General features: G+C 41.0%; 1 protein-coding gene and 1 long non-coding RNA gene across 2 annotated transcripts in view; one reads left to right on the plus strand and one right to left on the minus strand.

The window, feature by feature from the left end:
* The window catches only part of LOC122540239 (podoplanin-like), a 29,595-nt gene extending 21,197 nt beyond the window's left edge, over positions 1-8,398 (plus strand). Inside the window, exons 2-4 of the mRNA XM_043675649.1 lie at positions 2,175-2,369; positions 3,136-3,253; positions 7,706-8,398. Coding sequence (XP_043531584.1) covers positions 2,175-2,369; positions 3,136-3,253; positions 7,706-7,712 — 320 coding nt within the window. The 3' untranslated portion in view covers positions 7,713-8,398. The remainder of the gene's footprint in view (positions 1-2,174; positions 2,370-3,135; positions 3,254-7,705) is intronic.
* The window catches only part of LOC122540240, a 23,840-nt gene continuing 4,233 nt past the window's right edge, over positions 566-20,172 (minus strand). The window contains exons 2-3 of the long non-coding RNA XR_006309259.1: positions 9,661-9,794; positions 566-1,890 (exon numbers count right to left, since the gene is read on the minus strand). This is a non-coding gene — a long non-coding RNA (uncharacterized LOC122540240). The remainder of the gene's footprint in view (positions 1,891-9,660; positions 9,795-20,172) is intronic.

The following is a 20,172-nucleotide window of genomic DNA, read 5'->3' on the forward strand; positions in this document are numbered from 1 at the left end:
GTATGTTAGATATCCCAACGGGTTCAGTAGTTCTTCAGTAGACAGATTTCGTTTCTTCTACAAGCCCTGTTTGGCTTGCCCAGTCCAATATCTGGGTAAATTCAGTAAAACCCAAGGGTGAAGCGTAAATACCATGACATTACCCTTGGTTTCTTGGAATATATCATGCATCATCCTGTAATCTCTTGTCTTCAGTAGGCTGAATGATAATGTTTAGTCAGACTTCAAGATTATGAATCCGATAGATTGATTATATGAATAGTATTGAACATAAACAGTATGTTATAGCAATCACAGTTTTATTTTTATTCATCTCTTTGAAATGTCAAAAGAATAGGAACTAGAGCAAGTTGTTCAATTCTGTGAGCCTGTTCCATTATTGAATCAGATCATGGCAGGGCAATAACAGCAAAATACTGTGGATGCTGGAGATCTAAAATAAAAACTGAAAGTTAAACATTACTAAAAGGATACTACAGGTGGAAGTTGATTGTTCCAAAGAAGAGTCATTGGACTTGAAACCTTAACTCCTGTTTCTGTCTCCACAGATGCTGCCACACCTGCTGAGTTTCTCCAGCACATTCTGTTTTATTTCAGATTCCCAGCATCAACAGTATTTTGCTTTTATTTAAGATATTAATTATACCTTTGTATCTTTGGTGGCTATCTCCTGTCACAATCTCCCTTAGCTAGCCCAGTGCCTCTACTGGCTTCAGATTTATTGTCTATGAAATTGTAGTTCCAAATTCCTTGAAATATCCCTGAACATTATGTAGGAAACAACAGCATTTCCCTTCTCAGTTATCCATGCAAGTGGATCAGCCAATTTCTGAGGAGTTCAGATGTCTGTATCCATAAATGAAAAAAATAAGCTGACATTTAAGTAATACGTTTTAAAACCTCACGGTATCATTAAGGGCTTTGTAGCTTTGTGATAAAGAAGTAAATATAGCCACTGCTGAATTTTGGAGGGAAATTTGCACACATCAACACTCATAAGTAGTAACAAAATGATTTGTCATTTTAGCAATGTTGAGAATAAATATTGGCCAAATTCACTCCCCTGCTCTCCTTTGAATAATACCAAGAGATCATTTACATTTACCTGAGAGAGTAGATACAGCCTCAGTGTAATTTCAATAGACAGCTCCTTCAACACTTCCTCAGTTCTGTACTCAAATGTCAACCTGGATTTTGTGTGCAAGTTTCAAACCAGCAATCGTTTAACTTAGAGACAAGAGTGCAACAGACTAAGCCGCAGCTGACAGCTAAATTAAATGTATCAAGAAGGGCTTTTAAGACCATGAGACCTGTAGTGACCCCTTTGTTATTTGGGCCAATTATTTGCAGTTGGCAGAAACAGCTAACAGAATTTGACTTCAATTCTGGGTATACCATGAACATGAAATTGCCAACATGTGGTTATATGAAAGGACATCTCTTAGCAAACTGAGAGTCGGAATAGAATCTGGATGTAATTATTGATGACTCACTGAAAGCTTCCAGTGCAGCTGCTATTACCAATTCTGTTTAACTACTGGGAGGAATATCTCAATGGCTTTTCAATATTTGTGGATGTAACTTACTCTGACATTTTACAGGTAAGTAAGGGACGATGACATGTTGGAATCTTTGTACTGCATTCAATTTTGGACATTCCATCTTCAGCAGCTCATCAACCCATTCACTTCACTTTACCGTATGCTTTGTTTTCCTAAATTTCACAATAAAAAACGGTGAAAAAAAATTAGAATCAGATATGCATTCATTGGCAAATAGAGGACTCAGGAGTGATATAGCAGTTTTAATAAAAGTGGAAAGGTAACGATGATCCAGTATTTGCTTTGCACCTTGAGACAGGGCTTCTTCAGGGTATCAACTGGGTGGAATCTGTGAAGAGAGAAACAGTGTTAATGTTTTAGGTTGATGACTCTTCATCAGAACTAGAATGTTAACTCATTATTTTTGTTTACAATGCTGCCAGGCCTGTTGGGTATTTCCAACATTTTCTATTTTTATTTCAGATTTCCAGCATCCCCAGTATTTTGCACTTGTATTAGATTGTACATGGGGTGTGAAAGGGAAGGAAATGAGTCAGGTATTTGATGATTCGACAAGTATTGAGAAAGGAGGACACTTACGAACCACTGATATCCCTTTTTTTCATGATACAGATAACATTTCAGATGAAGTTGAACTGGTAACACTTGCAGGTGCCGAAGACAAAAATGATTCGATGATGTTTGCAACCTCAAGACCAGAAACTGAAGTTTTTGACATTGATGAAGACAGCAATGAATCAAGCACCACATCTTCAGCAGAGTCAAATTCAACCGAGGATGCCACACTTGACATTAATGATGTCGACGGTACATTTCCGTAATGACCTCCCTAATACAATGTGGTCCATTAAAAGAAGTTAATATGATACTAGTCTGTGTTACAGGAGGTACAGAATATAAAAATCTAGTTCTGTTGCAGCTTTGCAATCTCCCCCCAGTGCAATATAAATGTACGGTTAAAATAGTGAACACAAGTTCAAAAACTGTTTTATTCATTGGAGCAGAAAGTTACAGGTACATTCAATAAAAATAGGTAAATATTATTCTTCAAAATATCTTCAGAAGGTAGAGAGTAAATGTCTATTAATCACAAGGGAGCATGGACTTAGGATTGACATCAGAAAGTGCTGGAGATCCATCACCAAGCCCCTAATACCCAGCATGCAAGATGCCAGTTTGGAAATCAGCCACTTACCTTGCCTGCCAGCAAGGCAGGACATTTGGCTATTGAGGATTTGAAGTGGTTATTAATTGATCAAATAATTGGTCACAAGATGAGAAGGTCACATTGGCCTTGTCACTCAGCATGTAGCTGCTGATGTGGCGAAAAGGGAGCAAGTTTCTGCCAGAGAAAACAACGGTCAATTATTTTCTCATTGCAGTACATTGTTCACCAACTCCAGGGAGGGGAAAATTGTGTCCATAGTCCAGCAGCAAGATGCAGAACAAGTGAAGAGAGGAAACACTTGGAGTGGTTCAGGATCCTGCCTAATTCATTCTTAAGATATGCTTTGAGACTATGACCCCCCGTTTAATTTATCTAATAATATTGTTCCTTTGTTCTCCTTTGCAGGCAAGGACTTCCTAGAAATGCTCACCCTAATTGGGATAATAGTTGGTGCCATTGTAGCTGTGATCATTGTCCTAACAATTATTGTTGTCATCATTAAGAAAATTTCCGGTGGATACTCGTAAGTACCTTGCTGTTTGATGAAGTGAAACTATCTTTGTTTGATGCTGTTCCCAGAAATATGTAAAGGGCCAGAGGACAAGACTTCCAAAGTAGCTCCAACAGGTGAAAGCTTTCAAGCCTAACAGAACATCGAGAAATAAAATTTGATAGAAGGTGTTTTAATAGACAGGATCTCATCAGCAAAACCTACTCACTGTGTTCAACTGAATGTGGCAACAGGAACCCGAGTGAAACTGGAATCAGTGGATACCAGGGGGAAACTCTCCGCTGGTTGGAGTCATACCTGATGCATAGGAAGGTGGTTATGGCTGTTGGAGGTCAATAATCTCAGCCCCAGGTCATCACTTCAGGAGGTCCTCAGGATAGTGCCCTAGGCCTAACCATCTTCAGCTGCTTCATTAGTAACCTTCCCACCAACATAAACTCAGAAGTGGGGATGTTCGTCAATGATTGTACAATGTTCAGTATCATTCACAACTCCTCAGATACTGGAGCAGTCCTTTTCCAAATGCAGCAAGATCCTGACAATATTCAGGCTTGAGCTGACAAGTAGCAAGGAACATTCACATTATACAAGTGCCAGGCAATGATCATCTCCAATAAGAGGCAACTGAACCACCATCACTAATTCTCCCAACTATTAGCATGCTGGGGTTACCATTAACTAGAAACTGAATAGGATCAACATATGAACTCAGTATCTCCAAGAGCAGGTCAGAGGCTAGGTTTACTGCGATGGGCCATTCACTGCTTAATTCCCCACAGCCTGCCCACCATCTACAAGGCACAAGTCAGGAGTATGGCATTATACTCCTCACTTACTTGGATGAGTTAAGATCCAACAACTCTCAAGAAGATTGACACCTTCCAGGACAAGTCAGCCCACTTGATTGGCACATCCACAAACATTTACTCTTCCCACCACTGACGCTCAATGTGCACTATCTACAAGATGCACTGCAGAAATTCACCAAGGCTCCTCAAACAGCACTTCCCAAACCCACAACCACTACCATCTCGAAGGACAAGGGCAGCAGATACATTAGAGCACCACCAGCTACAAGCTCCCTTCCAAGTTATGCACTATTCTGACTTGGAAATGTATCGCTGTTCCTTCAGTGTCTTGCGTCCAAATCCTGGATCTCCCTTCCTAATGGCATTGTGGATCGACGTACATCACATGGACCGCTGCACTTGGAGAAGGCAGCTCACAACCGTTCCAAGGGCAATTAGGGATAGATAATAAGTGTAGCTAGCTGACAACACCTACTTAAAAAAGACAACTCAAATTGGAGGCAGGAAGTGGATGGTCAATACTACTGAGGACAGCAACAAACTACAAGAGGACATTAGTTGCAGAATGATCAAATAATTATAGAGTCATAGAGAACCCTTCCATGCCTATCAGATATCCCAATTCAATCTAGTCCCACCTGCCAGCACCGGGCCCATATCCCTCCAAATCCTTCCTATTCAGATACCCATCCATATGCCTCTTAAATGTTGCAATTGTACCATCCTCCACCACTTCCTCTGGCAGCTCATTCCATATACATACCATCCTCTGTGTGAAAAGGTTGCCCCTATGCCCTCTAGTTCTGGACTCTCCAGCCCCAGGGAAAAGACTTTCTCTATTTATCCTATCCATGCCCCTCATAATTTTGTAAACATCTATAAGGTCACCCCTCAGCCTCCGATGCTCCAGGGAAAACAGCCCCAGCCTGTTCAGCCTCTCCCAATAGCTCAATTCCTCCAACCCTGGCAACATCCTTGTAAATCTTTTCTGAACCCTTTCAAGTTTCACAACATCTTTCCAATAGGAAGGAGACAAGAATTGCATGCAATATTCCAACAGTGGCCTAACCAATGTCCTGTACAGCCTCAATATGACCTCCCAACTCATGTACTCAATACTCTAACCAATAAAAGAAAGCATACCAAACGCCTTCTTCACTATCCTATCTACCTGCGATTCCACTTTCAAGGAGCTATGAACCTGCACTCCAAGGTCTCTTTGTTCAGCAACACTCCCTAGGACCTTACCATTAAGTGTATAATTGGCAAATGAAGTTAAACACAAATAAATATGAAGATGTATATTTTGATTGGGGGAACAGGGGAAGTGCTAGTTGGGATAGAAAAGAAATTCAGGACTACAAATACACCAATTACTATAAGCTGCTCCATAGGTTAGCAAGGCCATGAGAAAATAGACATGAAGGCTCGAGTCTTTATTACAAGAAGGACAGAATTGAAATGGCAAGACTTTATGTTAAAGCTGTATAAAACCTTACTTGGAACCATACTTAAGAGTTCTACATGGAGTTGCAGTTGTCAAACTCTAAAATGAAATGTAGAGGTACTGGGGTGGATAAAGAGATGACTTAAAAAGTTAATGCCAGGAACGCTTGAGGATACTTTTCAGGAAAGAATTGACAGAGTAAGTCTCTTTTCTCTTGAAAATCGATTAAGGATGATCTAATAAAAGTCTTTGAACTGTTGAAAGATTTTGATCAATGGATAAGGGAGAACATTTCCTCTTATGAGTAAATGCATAACTGGAGGCCACCAAATCCCTCAAGAAATTCAGAAGAAACTGCTTATTTGTATAAGAATATAGAATCATGACCATAGGGAAGGGTTGAGATGAAAAGTATAGATGCATTTACGGGGAAGTTCGATCCCTATATAAGAGAGAGAATGGTAGATCTACATGAGGAGAGATGGGAAAGGTTTGGAAGGAGCATAAAAACTAGTGTAGACTGGTTGGGATGAAAGCCCAGTGTTTATGCTGTATATGCATGGTAATCCTATGAAATCACATGTGAAAAAAGCAAAACACAAAAGTGTAATCATTAGTTTCAGCTACATTTTATTTTCTGGGCTATTTCAATGGCTAAAAATGTGTTGCTGGAAAAGCGCAGCAGGTCAGGCAGCATCCAAGAAGCAGGAGAATCGATGTTTCGGGCATGAGCCCTTCTTCATTCCTGAAGAAGGGCTGATGCCCGAAACGTCGATTCTCCTGTTCCTTGGATGCTGCCTGACCTGCTGCGCTTTTCCAGCAACATATTTTCAGCTCTGATCTCCAGCATCTGCAGTTCTCACTTTCTCCTATATCAATGGCTACTTTGGCACCTGAGTTAGAAAGTCTGGTGCTGAATTAGCTGAGGCAGCAGGAAATCTATTGTACAACTGGCTTCAACAGTTCTGAGTTGGACTGAAGAAGATTAATTCTTGATTCCTATTCCTGATCACTGTGCAAAAAGAGCACATCCTGCTAATGTGTGGCCACAGAATGAAGACAGAAGCGCTCTTGTCTGAAATGTAAGTGTATAACCCATCACTAGCCAACATCTAGCCTCACACATCTAAAGAGGCCAGAGTGGTGAGGTAACAACAACTGATATTTATCTAGTGCCTTTGATAAAATTAAATATCCCAATGTGCTTCACAAGTTTGTTCATAGAGGTAAGGAATGTCTTAAAGGAGGAAAGTGACATGGAGAGGTGGACAGGTGTGGGGAAGATGTTCCAGAGGGTAGGACCTATGTGACTGAGGGTATGGCCATCAGTGTTGGAGTAAATAAAATCAGGAATGCTCAAAAGGCGAGATGAGACTGAACTCAGCATCATTCCTGCAGTGGAGACGTTTCTAGAGAATATATGGCTGTAGGAACAGATAATTGGTGATCTTGTATATGACAGGAAAGATGAGACTGTTCTTCATTGAGATTGAAATGAAAGATCTGTTCCACGATAAATGACAATTGAAGCCACTGCAAATTGACCAAATTCTACTTGCAGAGAGGAATGGAGACATATCTCAGAGGATGGTAGGACTACAGGAAACTTTCAGAGAGAGTGAGGACTGAGGCCAAGGACAGATTTGTAAACGATAATTTGTTTAACTGGGAGCTAATGTGGACCAGTGAGCACATACCTGTAGTTGGTAGTGAATTGGGCTTGGTCAAGTTAAGACACAGAGTTAAGGCAGTAGCATCTTGGATTACCTCAAGGTTAAAGTGGGTGGAATGCCACAGAAAAGCCAGGAGTGAATTGGAATTGGGATAATAGAGACATGCACTTCAGTGGCAAATAAGCTACTACTAGAGGCTACTGTAATTTGCAAAACAATACCTGATCACCATCAGAAAAGGAGTAAACAGAGGGAAAGCAGGAGGAGGAAAAAATAAGAAGAGAAAATTCATAAAGAAAAGTCTAGAATACATCAAAGGTTGTAGTGTGCCTTTAAGAAACCTTGCCAGTTGAACTGCAAGTATATAATGAATGTTTCTTCTAACTTTCTGTAATTTTTCCCATTTGGTGTGGGACGAATACAATCAAACATTATGGTGACGATTATCCTGTGCATAGTATGGGTCTATACATGCAATGTTTGGCATTGTACTTTCTGACATTATTCTGATACAATCCTTTCTTAATGTTCACAGGCCCTGAGCCACATAGATGAGCAGAGATGACTAACTGGTGGTTCTGAAGTGAGAATGAAGTCATTTATATCAGGATAACTGGAGTCACTCAAATAAAATTTGAGTCAAATTTCATCAACTTTATTTTGGAGCCAGCAACTGTCTGACTCTGAGAGCTGGGTGAAATCTGCCTTCTGCTAAAACCTTGAGTTGGGAATACAGGGAGGGGAGAGTTGTGGGAGGAAGGGGGGATTTATCATTTTAGATCCAATAATATGTATTTTACATGGAACCACTGAGAGTCTTGCTCAGCAAAGTACTTAAAAGTTTCCTTCAGGTATTTTGTTCTCCATTATCTTTATTCTTTCTACCCCAATGAAAGTGGACACTTCAGGAACAGCTTGATGCTCCATTGAGATTAGGGTAACGGGATAAATTATTGGACAAGTATTTGGAGCACTGAACAGCATCTGGTTTATGCTGTGCCCTGCAGAGAATGTTTGATGTTCTCACTAAATGGGTGAGCATTGAAAAAGAAAAGAATACTTTCTAAATTACAGCAGATTGTGATTCACAGAACTCATTGAATAGTAATTAATTCCAACAGCTTTAGTCAGTCAACTGGAGATTCCTGTGATCCTGTTGCTGACTGCTCTGACTGCTGTAGAACACACAGAGCAGAGAAAATGGACCAAATAACTTTGTCTTTAAGCACTTTATTTGCCTTGAGTTAAAGCTCTCAGTGGCTGGAGACACTGGGGATTTTCTCCAGGTTCATTTTATGGGAAATATCTCTTAGGAAAAACGAACTGTTTCCGTATTCATGTGCAGAATTTAGTCCCTTCTATTAATGAGCAGGATGGCAGATTTTCACTTGTTTTCTTTACGTATGTTCTCATCCATTAACCGGAATCTATAAATGGCTGACTCTGTTGCAGGACTCCATGTACGGTCATAACCTTGCTTCAGATTGTGTTAGGGACACTGACATTGACAGGGTTTTGCATAAGATATTATTTCATACTGTAAACAATTGCCATAACATGAGTTACATTCAACAAAACAGTGTTTTTATAATTTTTTTGTTTTTAACAATTAAAGTTATTGTTACCAAAATGTGCCTAGCTTTCGTTGTCATTCTTTATCCATTTTCAGAAATTGGTTAAAATAATAAAATGAATAGTCACTTATTGAAGTCCAAATTTGAGACATACAGACCAGGCATTTCCAGTTTCAAGGCCTGACCTATACTATGAGCTGATTTCAGTTCTGGCAAGGATGCAAGCTCTGGCCTCAGCACCTCTGAATCAGGGAAAATATCAGCTACAGATTATGATGGAGCAGGCCAAACCACCTCAAAATATTCAGAAGGTAGTCTAGACCCTAACTTTTTCTTATTTTAAAGATAAATGTAAAGTGTTGTGCGCCTGATGCAATTCAATTGGTCAAACTACTGAATTTAAAATATAACAAAAGAAATAATGAATTGGAATAACTTAATTGTACTTGAAAACTTATTGAGACAGTAACTATCGAAAAAATAATTGAGACAGTACTATTACTAATTAACTGTTCCAATATGGTAACATCCCATAAACACACCCCTTGGCAAAAGACAAATTCAGAACATAGATTGTCTCACATGGGATTCCTGTAGCAGGCAGAGAACCCCTAGCTTTTGATTGTAACTGAGAGAGGGACAAAAATAGCTTTCACTTTTTCCAGATCCCAACATCAACTGCTGAAAACTAAACTAAAGATCCTGGTTCTGTGAGGGTTTGACCACACCCATTCAGGCTGCTTCTATTGTTCCAGCCTAAAGAAAAATCCGCAAGGGATCACAAGTTGTTTACTCTGGTTGTTCTGGTAGACTGCTCCACACAGTTACCATAAAAACTCCCTTTAAAAAAAAAACCTCTTAAAGCCACAGCATTGTCATAAGATATCCCCAGTTCAGGCATTTTCACTGGAAATACCTTCTCATTTATGTACGAAGCAAGTTCCTTTGCAGTGACCTTTGCTCACTTTGTATGGACATCAGATCAGGACAGATTCCACCATCTTTGGAATTGTACTTTAGTAAAAGAGTCAAAACATTCAGTCAAGGCAGCTGGAAAATAAAACATTGAATAAAGTGATAAAAAAAGATACACTTCCTTTTAACATTTATAATTGAGTGAATTGCTATTGCTATTTCCAAAGAAATTTACTCATATTTCCAAACAAGTAATATTTCTTGATGCTCATGCTTACAGAGGCTACAGCAGCAGAGGGGTTACGTTACTGGACTCATAATCCTGAGGTCTGGACTCATGATCCAGAGCCATGAGTCCAAATCTTACCATGCCATTGGAGTCCTTTAAATTTGGTTAGTAAAGAGTTGGAATCAGTAATAGTGTCCATGAAACTACTGGATCGTAGTTAAAACCCATCAGACTCATAGAGAAAGTTCTCTGCCATCCTTACCTTGTCTGGCCCACTATGTGACTCCAAATCCACCATAGTATGATTAACCACCCACTGAAATGGCTTATCAAGCCACTCAGCTTTCTTCAAGAAGGCTGCAGACCACTACATTGATAGAAACTCCTGATGAAAGATATTGGAAGGCACTGTCTTGACTAGTCCGGAATATTAGAATTACTTCTTCAATGGTTGTCCTAAAGCATTGGTGCCATTGGTTGCAACAACTTTATGGTTTCTGTCGGGAACACAAAGTGTCTAGCCATATCTTCAATGGTTACCCATTGTCCCCTAAGATTCATATATGGACTGCAGCGGTTCAAGAAGGCAGCTCACCACCACCTTCTCCTCGGTAACTAGGGATGGTCAATAAATGTTGGTCAACCAGTGATGTCCACACTCCATGAACGAACATTAGTTCTTCTGGTTACAGACAATTGGACAATGGGGAGTGGAAGCACTTCATATTTGTGCATTTTACTGGTTGGCTCGGTGCTTTTATGTCATATACATGCCCAACCTGACCAAATGCAGCAACAAGGAGACCTGGTAAGGTCTAAGTCAATAGGAATTGGAGTGGAGAAGGTTGGAGTTTACTATCTGCTAGCTGGAAACAGAAAAGATTGTGTTGTTAGTGTTTGTTGGAGGTCAATCTTCACAACAGTAGATCATCACTGGAGGGGTTCATGGGGTAGTATCCTAGGCTGAATCAACTACTTTATCAATAACCTTCCCAGCATCACTAAGTCAGCAATAGGGATGTTCTCTCATTATTGCACTTTTTTCCGATTCACTCACAAAACCACAAATGAAACCATTTGTCTTGTATGCAACAATAATTTGGACATCATCCCAGGTTTGTAGCATTAAGTGGCAAACAACATTCATGGTAAACAAAAGCCAGGCATTGACCACCTCCAATAAGGGCGAGTCTAATCTTTTTCCTTTGACTTTCAACGCAATTATCATTTGTCAAATCCTCCATCAGTAACATCCTGAGGGCTCCCCAGTTACAAAATGTTTAGCTGGACCAGTCACATACATATTATGACTACAAGAACAGGGTAGAGGTTGAGAGATCTTTGGCAAGTAACTCACAACTCTGTCTTCCCAAAGACTTTTCACCAATTGCAATACACAAGTCATGAGCGTGATGGAATACTCTTCATCTGCCTGGATAAGTACTCAAGAAGACGAACATCGGCCAAGACAAAACAGTCTGTTTGATCAGCAGCCCAACCTTAAACAATTTAAACATTCATTTATTCAAGCACTAGTGAATTGTAGCACCAGTGTGGACCACTTACAAGATACATTGTAATGATTCATCAAAGGCTTCTTTGACAACACTGCAACATATACCACCTGGAAAGGACAAGGGCAGCAGGTGAGGATGCAGGACCAGCTTCAACATTTCTCACCAAGACAAACACCTGGAACTATATCACTGTTCCTCCACAATCACTGGGTCAAAATCCAGGAACCCCCTTCCTAACGGCAGTGTCAATTTACTGACCGTAGTTGTCTAAAAGGGGAAAACAGCACCCCATCTCCACCCCTGAAGCCATTTTGATATCAGTAATAGCTGCCTGCCTTGATGGTGGCTCCCATATTCTGTGAATGAATAGGAAAGAACAGCAGATTATGGCTAATGAGTTATTTGCTTATTTCATGGGAGACTGGAGTAATTGGAAAATATGGTAGCTTTTTTTATGTGCCACATATTCTCTGAAATGCAAAGTATATGCGAGACTCTGTCACACAAGGCATGATTTGTAACAAACTAGATCACTACAACAAGGAATCATTTATAGTTGTTTATATGAGCGTGGCTAATAGTAAGGGGCTACTGAATTGTACAGTTACGCAGAGTAAGCTTCCCAAGAGATCTACAAACATTCAGGCTGTCGACAACTTGGCTCATTTATCTGTGTATGTCCCGAGCCAGCTAGCCTCATACCAGACAGTACAAACCGGAGACAAGCCTGGAGCAAGATGACAATTTGCAGCAACATCTGGGAGCTGATGCTCAAGCTCACTCTGCCATGAAACCTGATCCAAGGCCTCACCCCTGGGCTGAATAATGTCATTGTCAGTTAGTGCGGCTGCAAAATAGAAATGTAAGTGTAAAATTAAATAATTTATCGCATTGGCTGTGCGTGTGTGCCAGTCAGAGGCTTGTAGTTTTAGGCACTGACCCAAAGCTGGAGCCCCCTTCTCAGCATAGCAGGAGGATCTGAAAACAAAGAGCTATATTCAAGGCTTTTCCTCTTCCCTGTCTGGAACACAGAATGTTTGACTTAAAACTCCAAACTTTTGACTCAGGAAGGAGCAAAGTGCGTCAGAGTTGAATTCCGTACATTTTCCAGAACTGGAATCATTTTTTAAAAAGTGCTACATATGGGTATAATAATTAAACTGAGTTTGTACTCTGTGGTCCAATTGTATTGTTTATTTACAAAATAAAAACATGTCAGGAGTAGGGAGTCATGGTGATATATGGCAGTGGTGTGTGTTCACTGCGGTGTCCCTCTGCTAAAACACAGGACACCTCTGGGCTATTGGCTTAAAGGGCAAGCATTTCTGCCTCAAGTTTAATACAGGAATCAACAGGACCAGGGAGCAGTGCATGAGCCTGAAATATCTCCTGCTGAGAGCCCTTTTGTAAAACAGGGCCCAAATTGAGGTTATAGATATTCCTGCTGTTAAATATTAAGTGCTAACAGCATCAAAAGGAGAACAGTCTGGAGAAATATATCTCATTTTTAGTACATTACTGTCTCTGATGGTTTCCTGCCTCGAGGTTAAAAGTACTGGCAGCAACTATTATTAACTCAGTGTTTCAAACTAGCCAAAGGGACCACCCTTTTTTCCAGCCAGCGGGGAAGAGTTGAGCTTTCAGTCCATCTCCAAAGGCTGGAAAGTGTGATCTTCACATTCTGGCCTATGCCAGTACTCCCCAAGATTAGAGAACATCCATAGTTGGAAAGTGAAGCCATAAACACAGAGTGTTGTGAATGTGGGACTCATAGCTGCAGGGAGTGGTTGAAGGGCACACATTCACTTAAGAGAAAGCTAAGAAAGGTTATGAGGGAGAAGGGAACAGATGTTTGCAAATTGAATATTTAAATGAGGAAAGATGGCAGAGGGCCTGAGTGGAGCATAAACACCAGCACAAATTGGTTGGACTGAATGGCCTATTTTCTCTGTAAACGTCATTGGCCCCAAATTTTATGCTAGGAAATGAAGTATTATTGGGTCAGACTGACAAAAAAGCTCTGTTCATATATACACCAAATGACACTATTCTTGAAGCACCCACTAACATCAGTTGCATTTAAACATCAACTTACAAACAAACAGAAGCTTTAAGATGATGAAATACAGTTGGTTCTGCTATAACAGAAGTTTCTTCAATGCGAGTTGGCTATAATGCGATTGAAGAATTTAGACAGTTATTTGTAGAACACAAACTTTCCTTACCTGTATTGGCTATAACGCGATTCCAGTCCCAATGGTTTAAATGGTGCTGCTAATACACAACTTTCTCATAATACGGGATTGCACGGGAGTAGAACAATCACATTAAATCACAACAGACTGTATCCCAAACAACTTCAGAGTAGGAAAGTAGCCTCCTCTAAGATGGTAAGTACACATGTGATGGAAGGAGAAGAAAGCATTTGAGGAGATTTAGAGGGAGGTGAGAGGGATTGCAAAATGGGGACAGCTATAAAGAGTGAGAAGGAACTTAGACCTTAAAAAATTAAGGGAATGCTGGCAGTAACATAAGGCCAATGTCAGAAGGTAATAAACTTGCCTGTCTTAAGAAGGAAACTATTCTTTGCATTGAAAGCAAATGCTCTTGCAGTTTCTGACAGGGATCTGTTCAAATTTGATTGTCAATGATTTGATTTTATTCCTTTTCTTTCATTCTGTGTGTCATGACGCTAGGATTTTTAAATTGGTTACTGTTCCGTATTTTTGTTATCTTTTTTAATGGTCCTTGGTATGTAAAGTCAATATATAGCACCACCAAAAGTGCGGGAAAACTTTTCATACAGAGGGTGGAAGGTGCTCGGAACTCACTGCCATTGGAGGTGGTGGAAGTAGGCATATTAGGAACACTTAAGGCGTATCATCATAGACACATGATTGGGAGGTGAACAGAGGGATAGAAACTGCATATGAGCAATAAGTAGCGGGTTTAAATAAGGACTGGAATCAGTGCAGGCTTGGTGGGCCGAAAGGCCTGTTCCTGAGCTGTATTATATTGTGTTCTATTGTATAGAAATTCCCTCTACTCTGAGTGGCTTTTGATGGTGTTTATTAAGGTGGGGTAACAAGCCAATTTGAATTCCAACAGTTAAACCTTGTGCCCAGGTGGTTAAGACAGATTTCTACTTATCACATGTTCCCACCCCCATCTCCAACAAGAGTTCGAGAGAGTTTCACTTAGGTTTGGAGCCATACTCCGAACATAATAGGATAATACCTAGGATTTATTAAAACAACAATTTTATTGAATATAATAAAAATGAAGAAAAAAGAATGAAAGATTAAGTGGGAGATGGCTCAGGGCAGGGTGACACTAGGCACATGGACACACAAGATGGCCACTGATCATACGTTGGTCACTTGATATACAAGATAGTCGCTGGACCACAACATGGAGAGAGACAGCAGAGCAAATACAGATACTGCTTGGGGCCACCTGGATGCCAGCACAATGCACTCACAATCTAATTGATTAGTTTAAGGTGGGTGGGGGAGAGAATCCACACGAGTAGCGTATATAGCCCGCCAAAGTGTCTGGGTCCAACCAACACTTTTGATAGATACGGACTCAATACAAAGAGCTAATAGCCAGGACTGCAGTAATCGTCCTTCTCAGGAAGAGTGATTAGCGCCCATTACTACAGCAATGGACTTCCACGCAGACGCTGAAATTGACAATGTCTGCACTGAAACTGACAATGACTATGCTGAAATGAACAAAGGCTGTGCTGGAACTGATAACGACTGCACCAAAACTATCAACAGTTCTGCAATGTTTACAATAAACAAACTATGCTAAAAAGACAATAACTTCATCCCTGACCTATTATTAAAAAACGTATAAAAGTATCTTGACATGTGCTCCAGGTTGAAAGGAGACTCACAGCTGACCATTATGCTGTTGGTGTCTCTCTCTCTCACCAGAGCTCCAGTATTGCCTTGTACAATAAACTCTGTATTTGAACCCTGACTCTGACTCCGAGGCTGGTGATTTTCCCCATAAGACAACTTTATTAAAAGGAAAAATGGTACTTTTTAGATATATTACATATGTGAGGAACATAGAACGTAGAACATTGAACATGGAAAACTACAGCACAGAACAGACCTTTGGCTCATGATGTTGTGCCGAGCATTAATCCTAATGTAAACTAAAATAACTTAACCGACGCAGCCCTCAATTCACTGCTATCCATGTGCCTGTCCAGCAGTCGCTTAAATGTCCCTAATGACTCTGCTTCCACCACCACTGCTGGCAACGCATTCCATGCATTCACAACTCTCTGCATAAAGAACCTTCCTCTGACGTCCCCTCTATACCTTTCTCCTAATATCTTAAAACTATGATTCCTCGTCAATTCTGCCCTGGAGAAAAGTCTCTGGCTATCGACTCTATCCATTAAGCACCATATGCGTTCTTAACAACCCTATCCACTTGGGTGGCAACTTTGAGTGATCTACGTAGTTGAACACCAAGATCCCTCTGTTCCTCCACACTGCCAAGAATCCTGTCTTTAATCCTATATTCAGCATTTGAGTTCGACCTTCCAAAATGCATCACTTTGCATTTATCCAGGTTGAACTCCATTTGCCATTTCTCAGCCCAGCTCTGCATTCTGTCTTTGTCGCGCGGCAGCCTGCAATAGCCCTCTATACTATCAATGGCACCTCCAACCTTTGCTTCATCGGCAAATTCACTAACCTCCTCATTCAAGTCATTTATAAAAACTATAAAGAACAGTGACCCAAAAACAGAGCCCTGATGGAAGAGGTTGGAAGAGATTATAACCAGGGTGGGAGGGGTTTTTGATTTTGTTAGTTTCTCCTGAGTCAGAGGAAGTAAGGTTGGCTTATGTGATAGACTGGACTAGGTTCACAGCGCTAGGAAAAAGACCTTGGATATTCACCCTATCCATGTCCCTCATGATTTTATAATCCTCTATAAAGTCATCCCTCAGTCTACAAAGCTCCAGAGAAAAGAGCCACAGCCTATTCAGTCTATTCTATAGCTGAAACCCTCCAGTCCAGGCAACATCCTTGTAAATCTTTTCTGCACCCTCACAAGTTTGATAATATCCTTCCTATAGAAGGGCGACCAGAATTGTACGCTGTAAACCCAAAAGTGGCCTTACCAATGACCCTTACAGCTGCAACATGACCCCTCAACTCCTATACTCAATGCTCTGACCAATAAAGGTGTGTGCCAAATGCCTTCTTCACTACCCTGTCTACCTGTGATTCCACTTTCAAGGAATTGTGCACCTGCATCCCTAAGTCGCTTTGTCCAGCAACAATCCCTACCAGGGCCCTACTATTAACTCTATAAGTCTAGCATTGGTTTGCCTTTCCAAACTGCAACACCTAACATTTATCAAATCAAACTCCATCTGCCAATTCTTGGCCCATTGGCCCATCTGATCAAGATCACACTGTACTCTGAGATAATCTTTTTCACTGTCGACTACACCATCTATTTTGGTGTCACCTGCAAACATACTAACCACACCTCCAATGTTCACATCCTATTATATTAATTTATATAAATGACGAAAAGCACTGATTCTTGTGGCACACCACTGGTCACAGGCCTCTAGTGTGAAAATCAACCCTCCACCACACCCTCTGATGTGCTATGGTGAGATGGCTCTTTTTGCGACTGTTGCACTCTGTGTTTGCAAATAAACAAATTCCGTGACCAACATTGCCTGAGCTCTGGTTAACAGTATGCTGTATCTCTGCTACTACTAACTGCATTTGTTGTGGCCTTTGATTTAGTCAGCTGCAGCTTATTTATTTCAGCAGACCATTGGTGGTTGTTAACTCTGACTCTCATTGAATCACGCTTCGCCATGTTCATGGGCATTGCTGTTTGGCAAGCACTATTGGAAGTTATCTCTGGCAATGTCAGCACCTTACTGTGATTGCTTTCACTGTTAAACTGCCCACAAATCTATCTCTTGAAATTCTTCAAAATTACAATGGATGGACAGTTTTTTTTAAGCCACAACAAAATTTCCAATACCCTCAACGGGTAACCAATTCCTTATTCCAAACTAATGTTTTCTGCAATTTTGAGTGGCTCGGGGCTGTCATGCAGTTTCAGGGTACAGAAACAGCCTGACAGCAACTTGTCCTTTTATTTAGCAGAAGCGAGTGAATTATTGAGCGTTTCATACATTTCTAAATCTGTTGCATCAGAAATATCACCATTTTCCTTCTTCCCACTACAACAGTTGGATTATCAGGAACACTAAGTATTTTATTAATGGTGAAAAATGTCTCAAGTCACTCCAGATGTACACCAAAAGCCTATTTGGTCATCATTGTCTCCTAACACAGTCACCTTCACAGGTCAGTCCACTCACAGGTACGAGCAGATTTATCACATACAACAGATGCACTAGGCTATTTTTTCAGCAAAGAAAGCCTCAAAATTCATTTTGCTGGAAGCTTCTCCAGTTAGGGACAACCATGATCCCACCTCAGTGCCAACATTCTTTGCAGGACAGACACAAGACATAGCACATGGAAAGTCAAACCCAAGCTAAATTGGTTTATTCTGGTACATACACGTGATTGGCCACAAAAGAATACTGTTACCATCCTCACTAGCTCCTGATAGGAATCAAAGTCAGCATTTTTAATTGGAGCTGGGAATGAAAACCTTCTGGGCCTCAGGCTCAGACTTGGTACTTATTTCAAAGGGAACGTTGGTGGGGCATAGCAGAAAGCTGTGCCTTAAGACCTTCTGTTGATGGCAGGTTTCAGGTAGGATTGATTGTAGGGGTATGCCAGTGTTGGGTGGGGGGTGGGGGGGAGGTTGGTGGCTAGGTCTCATTATGCAATCAGGAAGAGAGTGTAGCTCTTTGGCAGCAGAGTTTGATTCGAAGAGGCACATATGATTCTCCGGGCACTGCCAGTAAGGTTAAAAACGTAATATACCCATTTAGGAACCACCTGACCCTGAATCTGCTTCCCTATGATCTTCAGTCAGTGGGCAGGCTACTCAGTTTCCTACTCAGGAAAAATAAAAAATTGCACTCGCTCGGACCTGACACGCAAATGTCAAAAATGATGCCAACAACTTTTTGTGGATGTTGCAGGTTCTGGGGTTTAGGTGTTTCAGTAAGAACAGGGAAGGTGGTAATAGAAGGGGAAGTATGGCATTGTTATTCAAGGACAGTATTATGGTGGCAGAAAGGACGTTTGATGAGGACTCGTCTACTGAGGTAGTATGGGCTAAAGTTAGAAACAGGAAAGGAGAAGTCATCCTATTGGGAGTCTCCGAATAGTTCCAGAGATGTAGAGGATGGGATAGCAAAAGTGATCCTCAATAGGAAAGAGAGTTACAGGGTAGATGTTATGGGGAACTTTAACTTTCCAAATATTGACTGGAAATGCTATAGTTTGAGTACTTTAGATGGGTCAGTTTTTGTCCAATGGTGGGGCCAACAATAGGTGGGGCCACATTGGATTTGGTACTGGGTAATGGAACAGGTCAGGTGTTAGATTTGGAAGTAGGTGAGCACTTTGGTAATAGTGACCACAATTTGGTTATGTTTACTTTAATGATGGAAAGGGATAGGTATATACCGCTGGGCAAGAGTTATAGCTGGGGGAAAGGCAATTATGATGCGATCAGGCAAGATTCAGGATGCATAGAATGGGGAAGGAAACTGCAGGGGGTGGGCACAATTGAAATGTGGAGCTTGCTCAAGGAACAGTTAATGTGTGCGCTTGATAAGTATGTACCTGTCAGGTAGGGAGGAAGTGGTCGAGCGAGGGAGCCATGGTTAACTAAAGAAGTTGAATCTCTTGTCAAGAGGAAGAAGAAGGCTTATGTAAAGATGAGACTTGAAGACTCAGTTAGGGCGCTTGAGAATTACAAGTTAGCCAGGAAAGACCTAAAGAGAGAGCTAAGAAAAGCCAGGAGGGGACATGAGAAGTCTTTGGCAGGTAACATCAAGGAAACCCTAAAGCTTTCTATAGGCATGTCAGGAATAGGATTAGGGCCAGTCAAGGATAGTGGTGAGAAGTTGTGCGTCGAGTCCAAGAAGATAGGAGATGCGTTAAATGAATATTTTTCGTCACTATTCACACTGGAAAAAGACAATGTCGTTAAGGAGAATACTGAGACACAGACTAGTAGACTAGATGGGATTGAGGTTCATAAGGTGGTGGTGTTAGCAATTCTGCAAAGTGTGAAAATAAATAAGTTCCCCTGGGCTGGGAGGAGATTGCAGAACCTTTGGCTTTGATCTTTATGTCGTCCTGTGTACAAGAATAGTGCCAGAAGACTCGAGGATAGCAAATGTTGTCCCCTTGTTCAAGAAGGGGAGCAGAGACAACCCTGGTAATTATAGACCAGTGAGCCTTATTTTGGTTGTAGGTAAAGTATTGGAAAGGATTCTTAGAGGTAGGATTTATAATCATCGAGAAAGGAATAATTTGATTAGGAACAGTCTAAATACCAAATTGGATGTGTAGTGGACAGCGAAGAAGGTTACCTCAGATTACAATAGAATCTTGATCAGATGGGAGAAAGTGAGGACTGCAGATGCTGGAGACCAGAGTTGAAAAGTGTGGCGCTGGAAAAGCCCAGCAGGCCAGGCAGCAGCCGAGGAGCAGGAGAATCGATATTTCGGGCATAACCCTTCTTCAAGAATTAGGCTGGTGTGCCAAGCAGGCTGAGATAAAAGGTGGGGGGTGGGAATTTGGGGGAGGGGCGCTGGGAATACGGTAGGTGG

Source organism: Chiloscyllium plagiosum, chromosome 34, assembly GCF_004010195.1.
Source record: "Chiloscyllium plagiosum isolate BGI_BamShark_2017 chromosome 34, ASM401019v2, whole genome shotgun sequence".
Classification (NCBI taxonomy): Eukaryota; Metazoa; Chordata; class Chondrichthyes; order Orectolobiformes; family Hemiscylliidae; genus Chiloscyllium; species Chiloscyllium plagiosum.